Source organism: Gorilla gorilla, chromosome 9, assembly GCF_029281585.2.
Source record: "Gorilla gorilla gorilla isolate KB3781 chromosome 9, NHGRI_mGorGor1-v2.1_pri, whole genome shotgun sequence".
In the NCBI taxonomy this organism is placed as follows: Eukaryota; Metazoa; Chordata; class Mammalia; order Primates; family Hominidae; genus Gorilla; species Gorilla gorilla.
In genome coordinates, this window is record NC_073233.2 from 81,737,550 (window position 1) to 81,756,754 (window position 19,205).

Below are 19,205 nucleotides of genomic sequence, written 5' to 3' on the forward strand. Positions count from 1 at the left end.
TTCTACCTCATGTAAGTGGAATCATATAGTATTTGTCTTTTTGTGACTGGCTTCTTTCACTTATCATAATATCCTCAAAGGTCATCCATGTGGTAGCATATGTCAGAATTTCCTTTCTTTTTCTTTTTTTGTTTTTTGAGACAGAGTCTCACTCTGTCACCCAGGCTGGAGTGCAGTGGTGCAATCTTAGCTCCCTGCAACCTCCACCTCATGGGTTTCACCATGTTGGCCAGGCTGGTCTCTAACTCCTGCCTCAAGTGATTCTTCTGCCTCAGCCTCCCGAGTAGCTGGGATTACAGGTGTGCACCACCGCACCTGGCTAATTTTTGTATTTTTAATAGAGATGGGGTTTCACCAACCACGTTGGCCAGGCTGGTCTCGAACTCCTGACCTCAAGTGATCGCCTGCCTCAGCCTCCCAAAGTGCTGGGATTACAGGAGTGAACCACTGTGCCCACCTCCTTTCTTTTTCTTTTTTTCTTTTAGAGACATGGTCTCTCTCTCCCACCCAGCCTGGTATGCAGTCATGGTCTCTCTCTCCCACCCAGGCTGGTATGCAGTGGTGCGATCATTGCTTATTGCAGCCTCAACCTCCTAGGCTCAAGCGATCCTCCTCTCTCTCCCAAATAGCTGGGACTACAGGCAAACACCAACTCGCCAAGCTGATTTTTTATTTTCCTGATATGACCTAGTCCTCTGAATGCCTGGCTAATTTAAAAATTTTTTGTAGAGATGGGGCCTCACTTTGTTGCCCAGGCTTCCTTTCTTTTTTTCTTTTTTTTTTTGTCTCACTCTGTTGCCCAGGCTGGAGTGCAGTGGCACAGTCTTGGCTAACTGCAACCTCTGCCTCCCTCCATCCTCCAATCTCGCCTCCAATTTCTGGATTGTATAGTAAGTTTATGTTTAACTTTATAAGAAATTGCCAAATTGTTTTCCAAAATGGCTGCACCATTTTTTATTCCCACCAGCAATGTATGAGACTTCCGGCAACTCTTCATCCTGGTCAGCAGTTGGTATCATCAATTTTTAAAAAGCTATTAATAGGTTTATAGTGGTATCTCATAGTGGTGTTAATTTGCACTTCACTAATAAATAATGATGTTGAGCATCTTTTCATGTGCTTATTTGTCATCTGTGTATCTTCCCTGATGATATGTCTGTTTAAATCTTTTGTCCATTTAAAAAAATGGCTTGTTTTCTTATTGGGTTTTCAAAATTGTTCATCTATTTTTAGATAGCAGTTCCTTTTTTTTTTTGAGACGGAGTCTTGCTCTGTCACCCAGGCTGGAGTGCAGTGGCACAATCTCAGCTTACTGCAAACTCTGCCTCTCGGGTTCACGCCATTCTCCTTCTTCAGCCTCCCGAGTAGCTGGGACTACAGGCGCCCGCCACCATGCCCAGCTAATTTTGTTTTTGTATTTTTAGTAGAGACGGGGTTTCACCGTGTTAGCCAGGATGGTCTCAATCTCCTGACCTCGTGATCTGCCCGCTTCGGCCTCCCAAAGTGCTGGGATTACAGGTGTGAGCCACCGGGCCTGGCGTAATTTTTGTATTTTTAATAGAGATGGGGTTTCACCATGTTGGCCAGGCCGGTCTCGAACTCCTGACCACAAATGATCCACCCACCGTGACCTCCCAAAGTGCTGGGATTACAGGTGTGAGTCACTGCACCTGGCCACCAGTTCCTTTGCAGATATGTGTTTTGCAAATATTTTCTTCCCGTCTCTATGACTTATCTTGTTGTCCTCTTAACAGTATGTCTTTTGAAGAGCAGAAGTTAAGCTTAATGAAGTTCAGTTTATCAATCTTTTTCTCTTATGGTTTCTGCTTTTTCTATCTAAGAAATCTTTGCCTGACCCAGTCGCAAAAAAACATTTTCCTATGTTTTCTCCTGGAAGTTCTATAGTTTTAAGTATTATATTTAGGTCTGTGATCCATTTTGAATTATTTTTGTATATAATGGGTCAAAGTTTTTTTTTTGGCATATGAATATTCAGTTGTTTCCAGCACCATTTGTTGGAAAGATTTTCTTTCTCCACTGAATTATCTTAGCACCTTTTTTGACAGCCAGTTGACCATGTATATGTGGGTCTATTTCTCTGCTCTATTCTGTTACATATATGCTTACACCTGTACCCACTGTCTTGATTAGTGTAGTTTGATTACCAACTCTAACTTTGTTCTTCTTTTTCAAAATTATTTTGGCTATTGGTCCTTTGGTTTTCCATAAAAATTTTTAGAATTAGCTTGTTGATTCTACAGAAAAGAGTCCGATGGGATTTTTTTTTTTTTTAGGATTGTGTTGAATCTGTAGATCAATTTGGGAATAATTGAAATCTTAATTGTTTATATTGAGTCTTCTGATTCATTAACACAATTTCTCTCTCCATTTACAGTATTTAGATATTCTTTATCTGCTCTGCTTTTATGCATTTTTTGGATTTGTTGGAAAACTGTAGGAGAGGGAAGTAACATTTACTCCCTACCTACCTGCTCCAGTCTGGGCTCTTTACATATCTTATCTCAGTATTTCACACAGTATAGGATGCCCTCTGGTTTTCCTTAAATAACATTAAATCCCATGGGTAGAAATTTCTTCCCTTTGTAATTTTTTTTTTTTTAATTTTGGAGACAGAGTCTTGCTCTGTCACCCAGGCTGGAGTGAAGTGGCGTGATCTCGGCTCACTGCTACCTCCATCTCCTGGGTTCAAGTGATTCTCCTGCCTCAGCCTCCCTGGAATAGCTGGGACTACAGGTGTGTGCCACCATGCCTGGCTAATTTTTTGTATTTTTAGTAGAGATGGGGTTTGCCATGTTGCCCAGGCTGGTCTCGGACTCCTGAGGTCAGGCAATCTGCCTGCCTCGGCCTTTCCAAGTGCTAGGATTACAGGCATGAGCCACTGCACCCAGCCCCTTTTTAATTCTTTTTGTTTTTTGTTTTTGTTGAGACGGAGTCTTGCTCTGTCGCCTGAGCTGGAGTGCAGTGGCGCAATCTCGGCTCACTGCAACCTCTGCCTCCCAGGTTCAAGCGATTCTCCTGCTTCAGCCTCCCAAGTAGCTGAGATTACAGGTGTTCCCCACCACACCCGGCTTATGTTTGTATTTTTAGCAGACATGGGGTTTTGCCATGTTGGTCAGGCTGGTCTCAGACTCCTGATCTCAGGTGATCTGCCTGCCTTGGCCTCCCAAAGTGCTGGGATTATGGGTGTGAGCCACTGCGCCCCGCGGCAACTTTTTATCTATGTTCTGTCCTTATAGTTTTGCCTTTTTCAGAATTTCATACAAATAAAATCATATAGTATTTTTCTTTTTGATTCTTCTTTTGCTTAGCATACTGTATTTGAGATTCATCTATGTTGTTGCCTGCAAGTAGTTTGGTTTTTTGTTGTTGTTGCTGAGTAGCGTTTCATTGAAAGGATGTACCACAGTTTATTCCTTTCCTGATTGAAGGACATTTGTGTTGTTTCCAGTTTTTGGCAATTATGAATAAAACCACTATAAATATGTACAGGTTTTTGTGAGAACACACGTCTTCATTTCTCTAGGAGTATGATTGTTGAGTCAAATAGTAAGTGAAGTATATGTTTGATTTTATAAGAAATCAAGGCTTGGGCACAGTGGCTTACACCTGTAATCCCAGTACTTTGGGAGGCTGAGGAGCATGGACTGCTTGAACTCAGGAGTTTGAGACCAGCCTGGGCAACATGGTGAAATCCTGTCTCTACATAAAAAATACAAAAACTAGCCTGGCTTGGTGGCGTGCGCCTGTAGTCCCTGCCACTTGGGAGGCTGAGGCAGGAATATTGTTTAAGCCCGGGAGGCAGAGGTTGCAGTGAACTGAGATCGTGCCACTGCACTCCAGCCTGGGCAACAAAGTAGAGAGCCTGTCTTAAAAACAGCAACAACAAAAATGTAGCTTAGGTAATCTGTCACTGTGGCAAGGTAGTACATGATATAGTATGTGGATATGGCAAAAATTACACTTGCTTTTTTTTTTACACTGAGTCAGAAAATTATTTTAATAACAAAAAAATTTTTTTTTACAGAATCAATATAAAATAGCAGTTGATTACTCCATAATTATCAGAATTATTTATACTTGAGGTCTTGGCTAAGTGGGGCTGAAATCAACAAAAGGTCTTGGACTGTTGTTGGCTCACAGATCATCCTAGGAAGCCTGCCCTCTTGATATCTGTCATACTTACCTCTTATGAGATGACCCAGTCCTTTAAAAAAAAAAAAATCTCTCTTTCTTTATTCATTCTTTGGAGGCTTGAAGTGAATTTGACACCGTTTATTAAACACCTTCTAGCCTTTGTCTTTTACTATTTCTTCAACATTCAGTTCTGACTGCGTCCATTTCAACTTTGTCTGTTCTTTTCTAAGTTGCTTTAATAACATTAAGTTGTCCAAATTATTTTCTCTCTCTTCTTGGAGGTTTTTTACTACTTCTGAGGTCTGGGCTATACAATTTTTTTTTTTTCTTGAAACGGAGTCTCGCTCTGTCGCCCAGGCTGGAATGCAGCGGCGCGATCTTGACTCACTGCAACCTCTGCCTCCCAGGTTCACTCCATTCTCCTGCCTCAGCCTCCTGAGTAGCTGGGACTACAGGCGCCTGCCACAACGCCTGGCTAATTTTTTGTATTTTTGGTAGAGACGGGGTTTCACCATGTTAGCCAGGATGGTCTCGATCTCCTGACCTCGTGATCCGCCCTCCTTGGCCTCCCAAAGTGCTGGGATTACAGGTGTGAGCCACCGCGCCCGGCCTGGGCTATACAATTTTTTATGACTCTGTTCCTACTGGCAAGAGCTGCCATCAAAGACCCATAAATTTGTTTACAGGTTTGGCTGGCATCAATTTTCCCTACAAAGGAAGCTGTTAGAACCTTAGTGTTTAATTTATATACTATTCTGTCATCACTTGTCCTTATCACTTTGAGTAATTCCTGGAACTGGGCAAACTCCTCCCAGTTCACACCGCCACTGGGTGCCGCCATATTGGACAAATAAAAATTATACTTTCTTACTCATTAGATATTAGTATATTCCCATTTAACAGATGTGGAAATCAAGGCTTAGAAAGGCTGAAAGCACAGAACCAGTAACTTGCCTGGATTTAAACCCAGTTCTGCCTTACAAGTATTTTCAGTTACATAGGGTCTTATTTTAAGTCCTTCAGCCAAATTTGAACTTTTAAACCTTTGTACATTAGAGTGCAACTGTGCTAAAAGATGTTCTTTAGGAGATTTGATAATAAGCTGTGACTTTAGCTCTCATAGCTGACAGTACTTCAATTCTAAAAATGTGCTTTATCTCTTTCTGATGCCCCAGAGAGTTGGTTCCTCTTTCAGCACTTGACACATACCTCATGTTACTTAGTGCTCTGGGCTCGAATGATCTATTCATGTGGCAGTTCCTTTTCCCTCTGACAGTGCATTCCTTCTGGATGGGGACTGTGTTCTTTGTTTCTTTAGCACCCACTACAAGGCCTGCCATATGGGAGACATTCAGTCATGATTGAAAGAATGACAGGTTCTTAAATATCACTATACAATCCAGTTGTGTGGTATACAGTTGCTAAATTAATGAAAGTCCTTTTAATGAATTAATTCAAAAACTATTGATTGAGCCTCTTCTTGCTATGTGGTGAGCACTGCATTAGACATTCTGGGAGATATTAAGGTGAACCTCCTAGTTTCAGGGAACATACACACACACACACACACACACAGTGAATGCACACATACATGCATGTACATACATACCGAGAAACATAATTATAACATAATGTGAAAGATAAACTGCAATTACAGCTCAAAGAGTCAGAGTAACATAGTAATTTAGAGTAGTGCTTCTCAAAGTACCATTCCGAGAAGATGTCAGGAACTTATGCCAAAATGTACATTAATACTTGGTTTCCTTCATTAGGAAAGTCTTGATATTAAGAAAAAACTTGGCTGAATCAAGCAGTTTGTTTAGTGACTGGTTGCACATTTTTTGTCTGTCATGGACCAGTGACAATTAGGCTGTTCACTGGCAGCTTGTCTATGGACTACACTTGAAATAATATGTGGTTGAGAGTACAAGCTCTGCCCACAGAATGGGAGAAAATATTTGCAAGCTATCTAGCTGACAAGGGATTAATAACCAGAATATATAAGGAGCTCAAACAACTCTATAGCAAAAAAAAAAAAAATCTAATAATCTAATTTAAAAATGGACAAAAGATCTGAATAGACATTTCTTAAAAGATGTACAGATGGCAAACAGGCCTATGAAAAAGTGCTCAACATCACTGATCGTCAGAGAAATGCAAATCAAAACTACAGTGAGATATCATCTCATTATGGCTTTTATCCAAAAGACAGGCAATAACAAATGTTGACGAGGATGTGGAGAAAAAGGAATCTTTATACACTGTTGATGGGATTGAAAATTAGTACAACCATTATGGAGAACAGTTTGGAAGTTCCTCAGAAAACTAAAAATTGAGCTACCATATGATCTAGCAATCTCACTGCTAGGTATAAACTCCAAAGAAAGGAAATCAGTATATCGAAAAGATATCTGCACTCCCGTATTTATTGCAGCACTATTCACAATAGCCAAGATTTGGAGGCAACCGAAGTGTCTGTCAACAGGTGAATGGATAAAGAAAATGTACATGTATACAATAGAGTAGTATTCACCCATAAAAATGAATGAGATCCTGTCATTTGCAACAACATAGATGGAACTGGAGGTTATTATGTTAAGTGAAATAAGCCAGGCACAAAAAAGACAAACATTGCATGTTGTCATTTATTTGTGGGTGCTAAAATTAAAAACAATTGAACTCAGAGATAGAGAGTAGTATGATGGTTACCAGAGGCTGGGAAGGGCAGTGGGGGCTGGGGGAGAAGTGGGGATGGTTAATGGGTATCAAAAAATAGAAAGATTGAATAAAATCTAATATTTGATAGCACAACAGGGTGACTATAGTTGATAATTTAATTGTACATTTACAAATAACTAAAAGAGTATAGTTGGATTGTTTGTAGCACAAAGGATAAATGCTTGAGATGATGGATATCCCATTTACCCTGATGTGATTCTTATGCATTGTATGCCTGTATCAAAATATCCCATATACCCTATAAATATATATACCTGCTATGGACCCACAAAAATTAAACATTAAAAAAAAGAGTACAAGCTCTGGAATCAAATTGTTGGCATTCATATTCTAGTTCTATCAGTTATTAGCAATATGACCTTGGGAAATTCTGAGCCTCAGTTTCCTCATCTATATAATGAGGATGATAATTTTTTCTGTTTCTTTGAGCTCTGAAAATGAAACAAGATGGTACATGACAGCACTTAGCACAGACACTGGCACATTGTAAACATTCTGTTACTAATGTTACTGTTGTAATAATTAAGAATTTTTTTTTTTCAGCTGGCGGGAATTAGAGATAGCTTCTTTTTTTTTTTTTTTGAGATGGAGTCTCGCTCTGTCGCCCAGGCTAGAGTGCAGTGGCGCGATCTTGGCTCACTGGAAGCTCCGCCTCCCGGGTTGACGCCATTCTCCTGCCTCAGCCTCCCGAGTAGCTGGGACTACAGGCCCCCGCCACCACACCCGGCTAATATTTTGTACTTTTAGTAGGGAGGGGGTTTCACCATGTTAGCCAGGATGGTCTCGATCTCCTGATCTCGTGATCCGCCCACCTCGGCCTCCCAAAGTGCTGGGATTACAGGCGTGAGCCACCGCGCTTGGCTGAGATAGCTTCTTAAAGGTTGATGGCAAAGAACATTAAATGTCAATCACAGAATGTTACTATCATACCTACAGTGGGTCAGTCAGTTCCTTGGAATAGTGTTTGAAATTTTTAGGACTCTTTTTACAGATGCTGCTTTTATAGTGAAGGGCACTGAATTTCCTGCTTTTCATCAACTAACCACGGAATTGCTGTTTTCCCTTTGGCTTTTACTTTTTGCCACATAGCTAGGTTTCTGGTTCCCCCACAGTTGGTGTGTTCACATAAGATTAGGGTCATTTCAGAGGGAATAGTTTCAATGTTTTGTTTGTTTGTTTGAGTCAGTCTTGCTCTGTCGCCCAGGCTGGAGTGCCGTGGCACGATCTCGGCTCACTGCAACCTCTGACTCCTGGATTCAAGGGATTCTGAAGCCTCAGCTTCCTGAGTAGCTGGGACTACAGGCACCCGCCACCACCACACGTGGCTAATTTTTGTATTTTTAGTACAGATGGGGTTTCACTATGTTGGCCAGACTGGTCTCAAGCTCCTGACCTCAAGTGATCCGCCCACCTTGGCCTCCCAAAGTGCTAGGATTACAGGTATGAGCCACCGTGCCTGGCCTAGTTGCAATGTTTATAGGGTAGTTGTGGTAAGAAGCTAGTTTATTTTACATCTGGCTAAGTGGTCAGTGCTGCATGGTTGTATACTCCTGGATTATAGATTAAAAGACTATCTAGTCCAAAAACAAACAACCAACCAAAACACTTTCTTTAAAAAACTCAGCTGTAATGCCCTGGCTGCATTTGAGTGAAAGCAGGAAGGCAGTTACATTTGTTGAGTACCTACTATCAGTGAGGCACTCTGAACAAGCTAAGTACATTTTTTTGTGTATTATTTAACTCAAACACCTTGTACATAGTAGATCAACGTATCAATGCTGGAGCAAAACTGCCTGAGTTTTCTTGCTCCACTGCATTCTTACTGTATGACATTGGGGCAGTTCGCTCAACCTCTTTGTGTCTTGGTTTCCTCAACTGTAAAATGGGGTTACTAAAAGCACCTACCTTAAAAGGCTACAGTGAAAATTAAGGGAGCTATTATATATAATGTACATAGAACTATGTCCAGCAACTGTTGGCTGCTATTATTATTACTATTACTATTATTATTATTATAGAAGCTTGCCCTATTCCTACACCTAATAAGTGGCAAGTTCTGGAGTTAAACCTACTTTTTTTCCTAATTCTCTATTCTTCTAACTGGTTCTCCACACAGCATTTATGGTGATCTTTCTAGATGGAAATATGATTATGTCACTCTTCTGCTTGAAATGCTTTGATGGCTTCCCACATGAGAAACAATAAAAGTTTCTCATGTACCTTCCTAGGTGCTCCAGGGCCTGCCTTGCCTCTCTTCACACTTCCCTCCCCACCTCCCTCTAACTCTAGTTACACTAGCTTTGTTTTTGTCCCTTTCCACCTCAGGACCTTTGCATATGCTCTTCCTCTCTTCATCTAACTAGCTTCTACTTTTTTCTTAGATGCCATCTTTTTTATTTTGAGATGGAGTCTCACTCCGTCGCCCAGGCTGGAGTGCAGTGGTGCGATCTCGGCTCACTGCAACCTCTGCTGCCCGGATTCAAGCAATTCTCCTGCCTCAGCCTCCCGAGTAGCTGGGATTACAGGTGCCTGCCACCACGCCCAGCTAATTTTTGTATTTTTAGTGGAGACGGGGTTTCGCCATCTTGGCCAGGTTGGTCTTGAGCTCCTGACCTCGTGATCCACCCGCCTCGGCCTCCCAAAGTGCTGGGATTACAGGCGTGAGCCACCGTGCCCGGCCTCTTTATTTATTTATTTTTGTTTGTTTTCTTACATGTCATCTTGAATGTTACTTCTTCAGGAAACCTCATTAAGTTAGATCTTTATGTTATATATTTAGAAGAAGTAAAAGGTATTTAACTGCTCTTTCATAACATGCACTTCTTGCTCTTGTAATTACTTGACTATTATTGGTCTTTTCTATTAGACTCTAAGCTTTGTAAGGCAAGGACTATTTCTGTCTTCATCAGTGGCCTAACCCTAAGATCTTGCCAAGTACCTGACACACAGTAGGCACTGAATACAGACTTGTTGATTTGGATTGAATTCTAACAGGCATGGCGGACATGATTCCTAGAACAGCAGGATGAATGATGTGCTGCTTTTTGCCTCTTTGCTGGCTCTTTGCTCCAAACAGCTCAGAGCATAAAGAGCTGTTTGTTTTTAGCAACTCAATTTTCTGCATTGATTGAGGTTTTCAGACTGTGGTATTGTTAGGCAATCTCACTACCCAGCCTTTCAGAGATGAAATTCTTTTCTTCTGATTTTCATTTCATCTTAATCCATTTTTCCTCGGGGGAGGGTGGGTAGGGATGATTGCCATGACCTTGAGATGGAATTGGGCTAGACAGCAGGATGCCAGCTTTTGTTCTCTAAGTGGTTTGCACTGCTGCAGCTACAACTTACCCAGAAGGAGAGGCGAAGAAGAGGCCTCTCATGTGGGTCCCTTAATTTGCCTGCATCCTTTGCTGAGCAGCTGCCTGAGGAGATGGAAATCTCACTCATCTGGGAGCCGCTTCCAAGCCTGAAGTTGAACCAGCCCCTGTGCTCTGCTAAGAGTAAAAGCATCACTCAGCATCACTCACTATGAGGCTGCTCTTCTGTTTTTAAAAAATCTACTTACATTTTTAAAAATTGAGATATAACTTGTATAAAGTGAAGCTCCCCAGCACCCTAGCAGACTTCCTTTTGTCCCTTTCTTGGCCATACTTCCCCTAAATAGCATTATTTTGTCATGTTAGATTGACTCGTGAAATTCAATTCTTTCATTTATTTCCTTCCATTTTACTGTCTGATCATCAAAGCAATGTTTATTGCAGAAAATCTGGAAGGTACAAAATAGTGTAGACAAAAAATAAAAAATAAAAAAATAAAAAAACCCATATGTACTTTTACATACTTAAAGGCCTGTTCTACATCTTGATAAATCACTACCTCCTGTGAGGCTTTCCCTGAGCCCCCCTTTCCGCCCCTTCTTGTCCCTATAGTATTCGGCACATACCTATTATTGCCTTTGTCTTACTGTAGTACAATGTTTATATACTTACTTATCTCTTTAAAACACTCACAGTGAGCTCCTTGAAAGCATAGACCTTTTTTTTTTTTTGAGACTGAGCCTTGCTCTGTCGCCCAGGCTGGAGTGAGGTAACATGATCTTGGCTCATTGCAACCTCCACCTCCTAGGTTCAAGTGATTCTTCTGCCTCAGCCTCCCGAGTAGTAGGGACTACAGGCGCTCACCACCACGCCCAGCTAATTTTTTGTATTTTTAGTAGAGACAGGTGTTCACCATGTTAGCCAGGCTGGTCTCGAACTCCTGACCTCAGGTGATCCAGCTGCCTTGGCCTCCCAAAGTGCTGGGATTACAGGCGTGAGCCACTGTGCCCGACCGACTTTTTTCTTCTTTTTTTTTTTTCTAAATAGAGACAGGGTCTCAGTAGGTTGCCCAGGCTAGTCTTGAACTCCTGGGCTTAAGCAATCCTCCTGTCTTGGCCTCCCAAAGTGCTCACATTATAGGTGGGAGCCACCACGCCTGGCCGCATAGACTTTTTTTTTTTTTTTTTTTTGAGACAGAGTCTTGCTCTGTCGCCCAGGCTGGAGTACAGTGGCATGATCTCGGCTCACTGCAACCTCCACCTCCCAGGTTCAAGTGGTTCTCCTGCCTCAGCCTCCTGCGTAGCTGGGATTACAGGCAGCTGCCACCACACCCAGCTAATTTTTGTATTTTTAGTAGAGACAGAGTTTCACCGTGTTGGTCAGGCTGGTCTTGAACTCCTGACCTCAGGTGATCCACCTGCCTCAACCTCCCAAAGGGCTGGGATTACAGGCTTGAGCCACTGCATGCATAGACTTCTTATTGCCCATCAGGGTGCCTAGAACAGAGCAGGCTGTTAGTAAATATTTGTTGAGTGAATGAGTAAACAAATCAATGAAATCTTGCTGAAGTAAGTGTTAAAGAATAAAACCCATTATTAGTGGCAGGAATGGACAATTCCCACTTTAGTCAGTCCTATCTGCAGAATGCCAAAAAAGAAAAATAGTATTTTAGGGTGTTTTTATTTTCTGAAACACAATTATTTCACTTGAACATCCATAAGAAGTCTATGATTGTATCCCCATTTTTTTATGTTGGAAAGTTATTACTGTATTTGAATCAGAAGAAGAGGAGATCAGAGATAATGCTGAAAAGCAGGAGGGATGTTATTTAGAAAGACTACCTGAAAGAATTTGCAATATCTTGCATTTACTGACCTTATGCCAGGCAATTACTTATGTAATCTCATTTAATCATTACAACAACTCTATGAATTAGGTATTATTATTTTCAATTTATAGCAGAAGAAATGGAGACTCAGAAACCTGAATTCCCAAATTCAAATAGGTAATAATTGGCAGAGCCAATATTTAACTCCAGGACTGACTGTCATGTCTCTAGTCCATTTTCCATTACTTCTAAACTCCTGATCTTGTGATCCACCCGCATCGGCCTCCCAAAGTGCTGAGATTACAGGCATGAGCCACCGCGCCTGGCCTATTACACTAAACTTCTTTTGTAGAGGTCCACCTATAGAGGGCCATGTCCCTTGCTATTAAGTGATGATTTTGTGACACATGAAAATTTAGGAATCTTATTTCATTTATCTTCAGTTTGATGAACTTTTTGATAAGATGAACACAACACTACTACCATATTTCCATGTAGCTATTAGTCCGGTCTTATCTCATTAATACACCAGTCTTCACAATTCTCTGTTGATAATAGGCCTAGATGGTTATCTTGTTTATACATGAAGAAACTGAGGCCCAGAGGGGGAATGACTTACCTAAGTAAATATTGCTAATAAGTAGCAGGACCAACACTTGACTCCATGTTCCGTGTTATTTTCACTGCAACACGTAGACTTGCTGAAGCCGATTTTAGTAAGCATAAACTCTATAATCTGGGAGAAGTTGCCCCTCAGGGGGAAATTAACAATGTCTGGAGGTAGTTTTGACTGTGACCACTTGGGGTATACTACAGATACCCAGTGGGTAGAGGGATGTATATGGATGTGTAGGTCAGCCCCTACAACAAAGAATTATCTGGTCTAAAATGTCAGTAGCACTGAGGTTGAGAAATCCTGTTCTAGAACAATTAATTTTCATGCCTTATTTCTCCAGAACAGATTAAATACCCAAGGTTAGCCTCCAAAGCATACCTAGTGATGAACTTGATTCTTTTTTCTTTTTCTTTTCTTTTCTTTTTTTTTGAGACAAGGTCTTCCTCTGTTGCCCATGCTGGAGTGCAGTGGCGCAATCTTGGCTCACTGCATCCTTGACCTCCTGTGTTCAAACAATCTGCCCACCTCAGCCTCCTGAGTAGCTGGGACTACAGGTGTGTGCCACCACACCTAGCTAATTTTTGTATATTTGTAGAGACAGGGTCTTACTGTGTTGCCCAGGCTGGTCTTGAATTCCGGAGCTCAAGCCATCCAGCTGCCCTGGCCTCCCAAATTGCTGGGATTACAGGTGTGCGCCACCACATCTGGTCACTTGATTCTTTTAGAATGGGCTATTCTTCAGTAGCAACAAATTATTTATTATTAATCACCAGGTTTTATTCGGAGTATTGTATTTTTTTTTCGGAGTATTAAGTATGATTAGAGATGCAGAACTGCATTAAACATGGTGTATTTGCTTAGGGAGTTTTGAAGCAGGTAAGAGGGATCTAGTTACTTTGCTCCTGGTTGCAGATAAGCATCCCCTACATTCCGGGAACTATTGCATGCCATAGTGGCTATACTCATGGACTACTATGATTGAAGTGGCTGCTGGCTTCAGTGAACACTCACTATAGCTGACTCTTCCTTCCCACAGTTACGCGATGCCAACCAAAACCATAGAAGTGTTGCAGTTGCAGGACCAAGGCAGCAAAATGTTCCTGGACTCAGTGCTTACCACCCATGAGCGAGTGGTTCAGGTAGGCACTCCAGGAGAATAAAAAATGTATTTGCTTCTCCTGGTTCTTTTCTCTGTCCACTTTTTCACTTTCTATTACGCTCTTTTCTTTTCTTTCTTGAATAATGGTGTTCTCCAGGTTCAGTTCTTGATGCCTCCATCTCTCCTTTTATAATACCTTCCCCCTATGCAGTCTCATTCATTCCTTAGGCCTCAGTGATCATCATTTAATACTGATAACCCCCAGATGTATATATCTCTAGTCCTGATCTGTTGGGTGAGGCTTGAAACTTGATACCCAGTTGTCTACTGGCCTTCTCGACTTGGATGTTCCACAGGAGTCCTCCCTGCACTCCGTCTATGCAAAATTAGTTGTAGAGGGACTGATTTTCCTCTTTTTCTGTAATCCTCCCCACCTTTGAGCCTAATGTGTCACCCTTCTTTGTCCTCTGATATCCATTCATTCACCAAATTCTATAGCTTCTACCTCCTAAAAATCTTTCAGATTCATCCACTTCACTTTACCCCCATAACAAGTGATCATGTCATTTTCCCGCTTGAAACCCCTCAGTGGCTGCCTCCCTTTGATCTCTAGCAGTTGTCCTCTTTTCTTCCTGCAGATAATGATGGGTGCCAACCACACCACCATGAGAGTACCCAGAGGTATAAAAAATTCACAGCTTCCCAGCTTTAATATCATCCCCCTTTGAATAAGAGCATTAATTGATATATAATGGACATATCATACAATTTACCAATTTGAAGTATACAATAAAAACGGTTTTTAGTATAGTCAAAGAGTTATGCCACCATCCCCACAATCAATTTTAGAACATTTTCATCACCCTAAAAGAAACTGTGTACCCATTAGCAGTCACTCCTCTTTCTTGGTCGCCCTAACCCCTTGCAGCCACTAATCTACTTTCTATCTCTATGGATTTATCTCTTCATTTAAATGGAATTGTACATTAAATGGCCTTTTATGTCAGGCTTCTTTCATTTAGCGTAATGTTTTCAAGTTTCATCTCTGTTGTATTGGTACTTCATTCCTTTTTATTGCCAAATAATATTCCATGGTATAGGCATCACCCTTTTTTGATCCACTGAAGGAACATATCAGCAAGGTAATAAAATGAATATTAAATTTAAGTCTAAATATGCTAATTTAAAAAATAACTAAGTAAAATCTTTGGCTTTTTAAATATTATCAGGATTAAATTATTTATAATATATCCTGTGACAGATCTGACATGCCAGAAGCCCATAGAATAGTTTGAATGCTTTAGGTTGGTACTCAGGTGCCTTCATGATTCTCCTGCTTTTCCTCTTCACAGCCCATTTACTCCAGCCACACATGGAGCTAGTTTTTTTGTTGTTGTTTGTTTGTTTGTTTGTTTGTTTTTGGAGACAGAGTTTCACCCTTGCTGCCCAGGCTGGAAGGCAATGGTGCGATCTCGGCTCACCGCAACCTTCGCCTCCTGTGTTCAAGCGGGTCTCCTGCCTCAGCCTCCTGAGTAGCTGGGATTACAGGCATGCGCCACCATGCCCAGCTAATTTTGTATTTTTAGTAGAGATGGGGTTTCTCCATGTTGGTTAGGCTGGTCTCATCCTACTGACCTCAGGTGATCTGCCCACCTCAGCCTCCCAAAGTGCTGGGATTACAGGCATGAACCACTGTGCCCGGCCAATGGAGCTAGTTTTAATTTCCTAACACTGTTATGCCCCTATATTTTACTGAATGCTGTTTCCTCTGCCTTCAAAATCCTCCACATTACTGTTGAATTCTCCTAGTTTAGTCTTGTTTTTCTTCAATATTTCACCCAGATACTACCTCTCCTGGAAGGTTTTTTTGATCTTCCTTGGTTGAGTTGGGTAGGAATTTCTCTTGTGGTTCCTTGCAGCCCCCTGCCTGCCCTTTTACCATATATCTGATTCACCTCGGTGTTCTTAGCACAGCATTTGACACCAGTCAGGTCCTGGTATGCCTGGATATGGGCAAAGCTGAGTTGAATCAGAAAGTCAGCGCCCGGGCACGGTGGTTCACACCTGTAATCCCAGCACTTTGAGAGAACAAGGCGGGTGGATCACTTAAGGTGAGGAGTTTGAGACCAGCCTGGCCAACATGGTGAAACCCTGGCTCTACTAAAAATACAAAAATTAGCTGGGCACGGTGGCTGACGCCTGTAATCCCAGCATTTTGGGAGGCCGAGGTGGGCGGATCACCTGAGGTTGGGAGTTTGAGACCAGCCTCACCAACATGAAAAAACCCCATCTCTACTAAAAATACAAAATTAGCCAGGCGTGGTGGCACATGCCTGTAATCCCAGCTACTCAGGAGGCTGAGGCAGGAGAATCGCTTGAACCCGGGAGGTAGAGGTTGCAGTGAGCCAAGATTGTGCCATTGCACTCCAGCCTGGGCAACAAGAGCGAAACTCCATCTCAAAAACAAAACAAAACAAAAATAAAAATTAGCCAGGCATGGTGGCAGGCACCTGTTATCTCAGCTGCTTGGGAGGCTGAGGCAGAAGAATTGCTTGAACCTGGGAGGCGGAGGTTGCAGTGAGCTGAGATAGCGTCACTTCACTCCAGCCTGGGGCCAACAGAGCAAGACTCCGTCTCAAAAATAAATAAATAAATAAGAAAGTCAGCCTGAGTTGGGTGCCATGGTTCATGCCTGTAAACCTAGCACTTTTGGAGGCCAAAGTGGGAGGATTGCTTGAGGCCAGGAATTTGACCAGTCTGGGCAACATAGCAAGACCCTGTTTCTACCAAAAAATAAAAATAAAAAATTAGCCGGGACTGGTGGCACGTGCCTGTAGTCCCAACTACTCGGAGGCTGAGGTGGGAGGACCACCGGAACCCAGGAGTTCAAGGTTGCGGTGAGCTATGATTGTTCTACTGCGCTCCAGCCTGGGCAACAGAAAGAGACCCTGGACTTTAAAACCTCTTGGTCCAGTAATGACATCTAATGCCCACAGGAGCAGATATTGGCAGTGACCATCTCAGCACCTTGGCAGATGGCAGGAGAAATCCTGTAGAGGCCAGCTCAGAAACCAGTTTTGGTGTTAATCTTCCATGCTTGGGCTCTCCAGACTCTACTGGAGCTGGCATTTGAACCCATACCATGTCTGCCCAGTTACCTCGTTTTCAGCTCCTCCCACCTCTTAGAGCACCTTCTTTCATTTTGCAGATCAGCGGTTTGAGTGCTACGTTTGCAGAAATTTTCTTGGAAATAATCCAAAGCAGTCTTCCTGAAGGAGTCAGACTGTCAGTGAAGGAGGTAGGTGCTGGTTTGAGAAGAGGCCCCTGCTGGCCTGCATATGCTCAAAATAAGGATAAGAACATCTGGACTTCCTGGCTTTAGAAAGAACAGAGAAATGTGGATAATGTGACCTAAATAATAATCAGAAAAGTTGTACACTCTGATGACGCTGTGATCATTAGTCCAGCTTCTGAGGCATCAGGGATGATGCTTTGTGGCCTATGAGTGCTGACTTTGAGCACAGCATCCTGATGTTGGTGGTGAGCCTATGAGGCCCCAGAATTCTCTCCTGTCAGGCAGTTGCGTGGAAGAAAGAACATGGGTTAAGATAGTATATGGTGTAATAAATCAGAACACAAATAGGAAAATATATGTTAGAGAAAAGGTTCCTGGATCTTCAAGGCTTGACTGTAGCTTGACTGAATATATTTCATAAAGAATGCTAGTCAATAGAATGTTTGGTCAGGCACGGAAAACTTGGAGAACATTAGGAGTCTTAGCCTAAATACTGAGTATTTGGGTCCAGTTGCCAAGATGATCCTTCTTATGACACAGATGTATGAGGTCATCTTAGATTGGTACCATTTGCTCCATCCAGCTCTGCTTGTTCTGAGTCCATGCTTGTCAAGCTTCTTCTGGTTGGTATTTGGGTTTCATACAGATCTGGGGACAGGGACAGCATGTGCTGGTCATGCTGCCTTAAAACAGTCCAATCCTTGTTTGTTTTATTTCCTATGTAAATAATTTTGGTATTCTCTCTCTCTCTCAAATGCTTCTATTGTGATAGTTGTAGCATTTTGACATTAAATCTTCATATATCTGTCTTTTCTAACCAGACTATAAGTTCACTGAAAGCAAGGAGGAAGTCTGATTCAAGTTTGAATCCCCAGTATCTAATATAAGTCTGCTACATAGTAGATAATAAAAGTTACTTGAATCTGAATGATTCTCTACAGAGCTGGTTCAAGGGCCCTTTTTGGATGCTGTGCATATCTGGGTAACTAAAAGCTCTGCAGTAATTACCGCTTATTTTCTTTTTCTTCTCCTTAGCACACTGAAGAAGACTTCAAGGGACGATTCAAAGCTCGACCAGAACTGGAAGAACTGTTGGCCAAGTTGAAGTAGCTACTGTAGACCCTTTCATGCCAGCAGTGGTCATATTGAGTGCCAAAGAGAAGAGCTTACTGGGTAGTTAAGAGTTCATCAGGAGACCCGACCCTTAGATTTCATAAGTACCCATTCCTATAGCCAGTAATGTCCTCACTCCTCTGTGGCTTGGCTGTACTTGCCATTTGTTACCACTTACCTATGAGGTAATGCTTGTTATCTTCCATCTAATAAAAATCTGCTGCTGATGTGTATATGTATGTGTGTGTGAGAGAGAGAAATTGGCCCATCCTGTGGAGTATCTTTAAGAGATTCTATATTCTGGCCAGGCACCGTGGTGCATCCCTGTAATCCCAGCACTTTGCGAGGCCGAGGCAGGAGGACTGCTTGAGGCCAGGAGCTTGAGACCAGCCTGGCAACATTCTGTCTTTACCAAAAACATTCTTTTTTTTTTTTTTCCGAAACGGAGTCTCGCTCTGTCGCCCAGGCTGGAGTGCAGTGGCGCGATCTAGGCTCACTGCAAGCTCTGCCTCCCGGGTTCACACCATTCTCCTGCCTCAGCCTCCCAAGTAGCTGGGACTGCAGGCGCCCGCCACCACACCTGGCTAATTTTTTGTATTTTTAGTAGAGACAGGGTTTTACCATGTTAGCCAAGATAGTCTCGATCTCCTGACCTGGTGATCCGCCAGCCTTGGCCTCCCAAAGTGCTGGGATTACAGGTGTGAGCCACTGCGCCCAGCCAAACTTTTTATTTTAATTAGCTGGACGTGGTGGTATGCACTTGTAGTCCCACTACTCAGGAGGCTGAGGCAGGAGGATTGCTTGAGCCCAGGAGTTCAAGACTGCAGGAGCTATGATTGTGCCATTGCACTCCAGCCTGGCTGACAGAGTAAGACCCTTTCTCTTAAAAAAAAAAGATTCTATTTTCTCTTTGCCTGATGCTTTAGCACAGAAGCATGTTCCCCTTCCATATTTCTCCAACTAGAATGAATTCATCCTTTAAAGCAGTCTGGCATGGTGTCCTGTAGTGAAGCAGAGGATCATAACATAAGTAAACTCTCTATGGG

At 42.3% G+C, this 19,205-nt stretch overlaps 1 protein-coding gene across 1 annotated transcript in view; it reads left to right on the forward strand.

Annotated features, from left to right (window-relative positions):
- MRPL48 (mitochondrial ribosomal protein L48) overlaps window positions 1–18,392 on the forward strand; it is a 77,318-nt gene extending 58,926 nt beyond the window's left edge. Inside the window, exons 6-8 of the mRNA XM_004051787.5 lie at window positions 13,689–13,791; window positions 16,960–17,049; window positions 18,082–18,392. Of these exons, the coding sequence (XP_004051835.2) occupies window positions 13,689–13,791; window positions 16,960–17,049; window positions 18,082–18,156 (268 nt within the window). The 3' untranslated portion in view covers window positions 18,157–18,392. The remainder of the gene's footprint in view (window positions 1–13,688; window positions 13,792–16,959; window positions 17,050–18,081) is intronic.
- The last annotated feature ends 813 nt before the right edge of the window (window positions 18,393–19,205 follow it).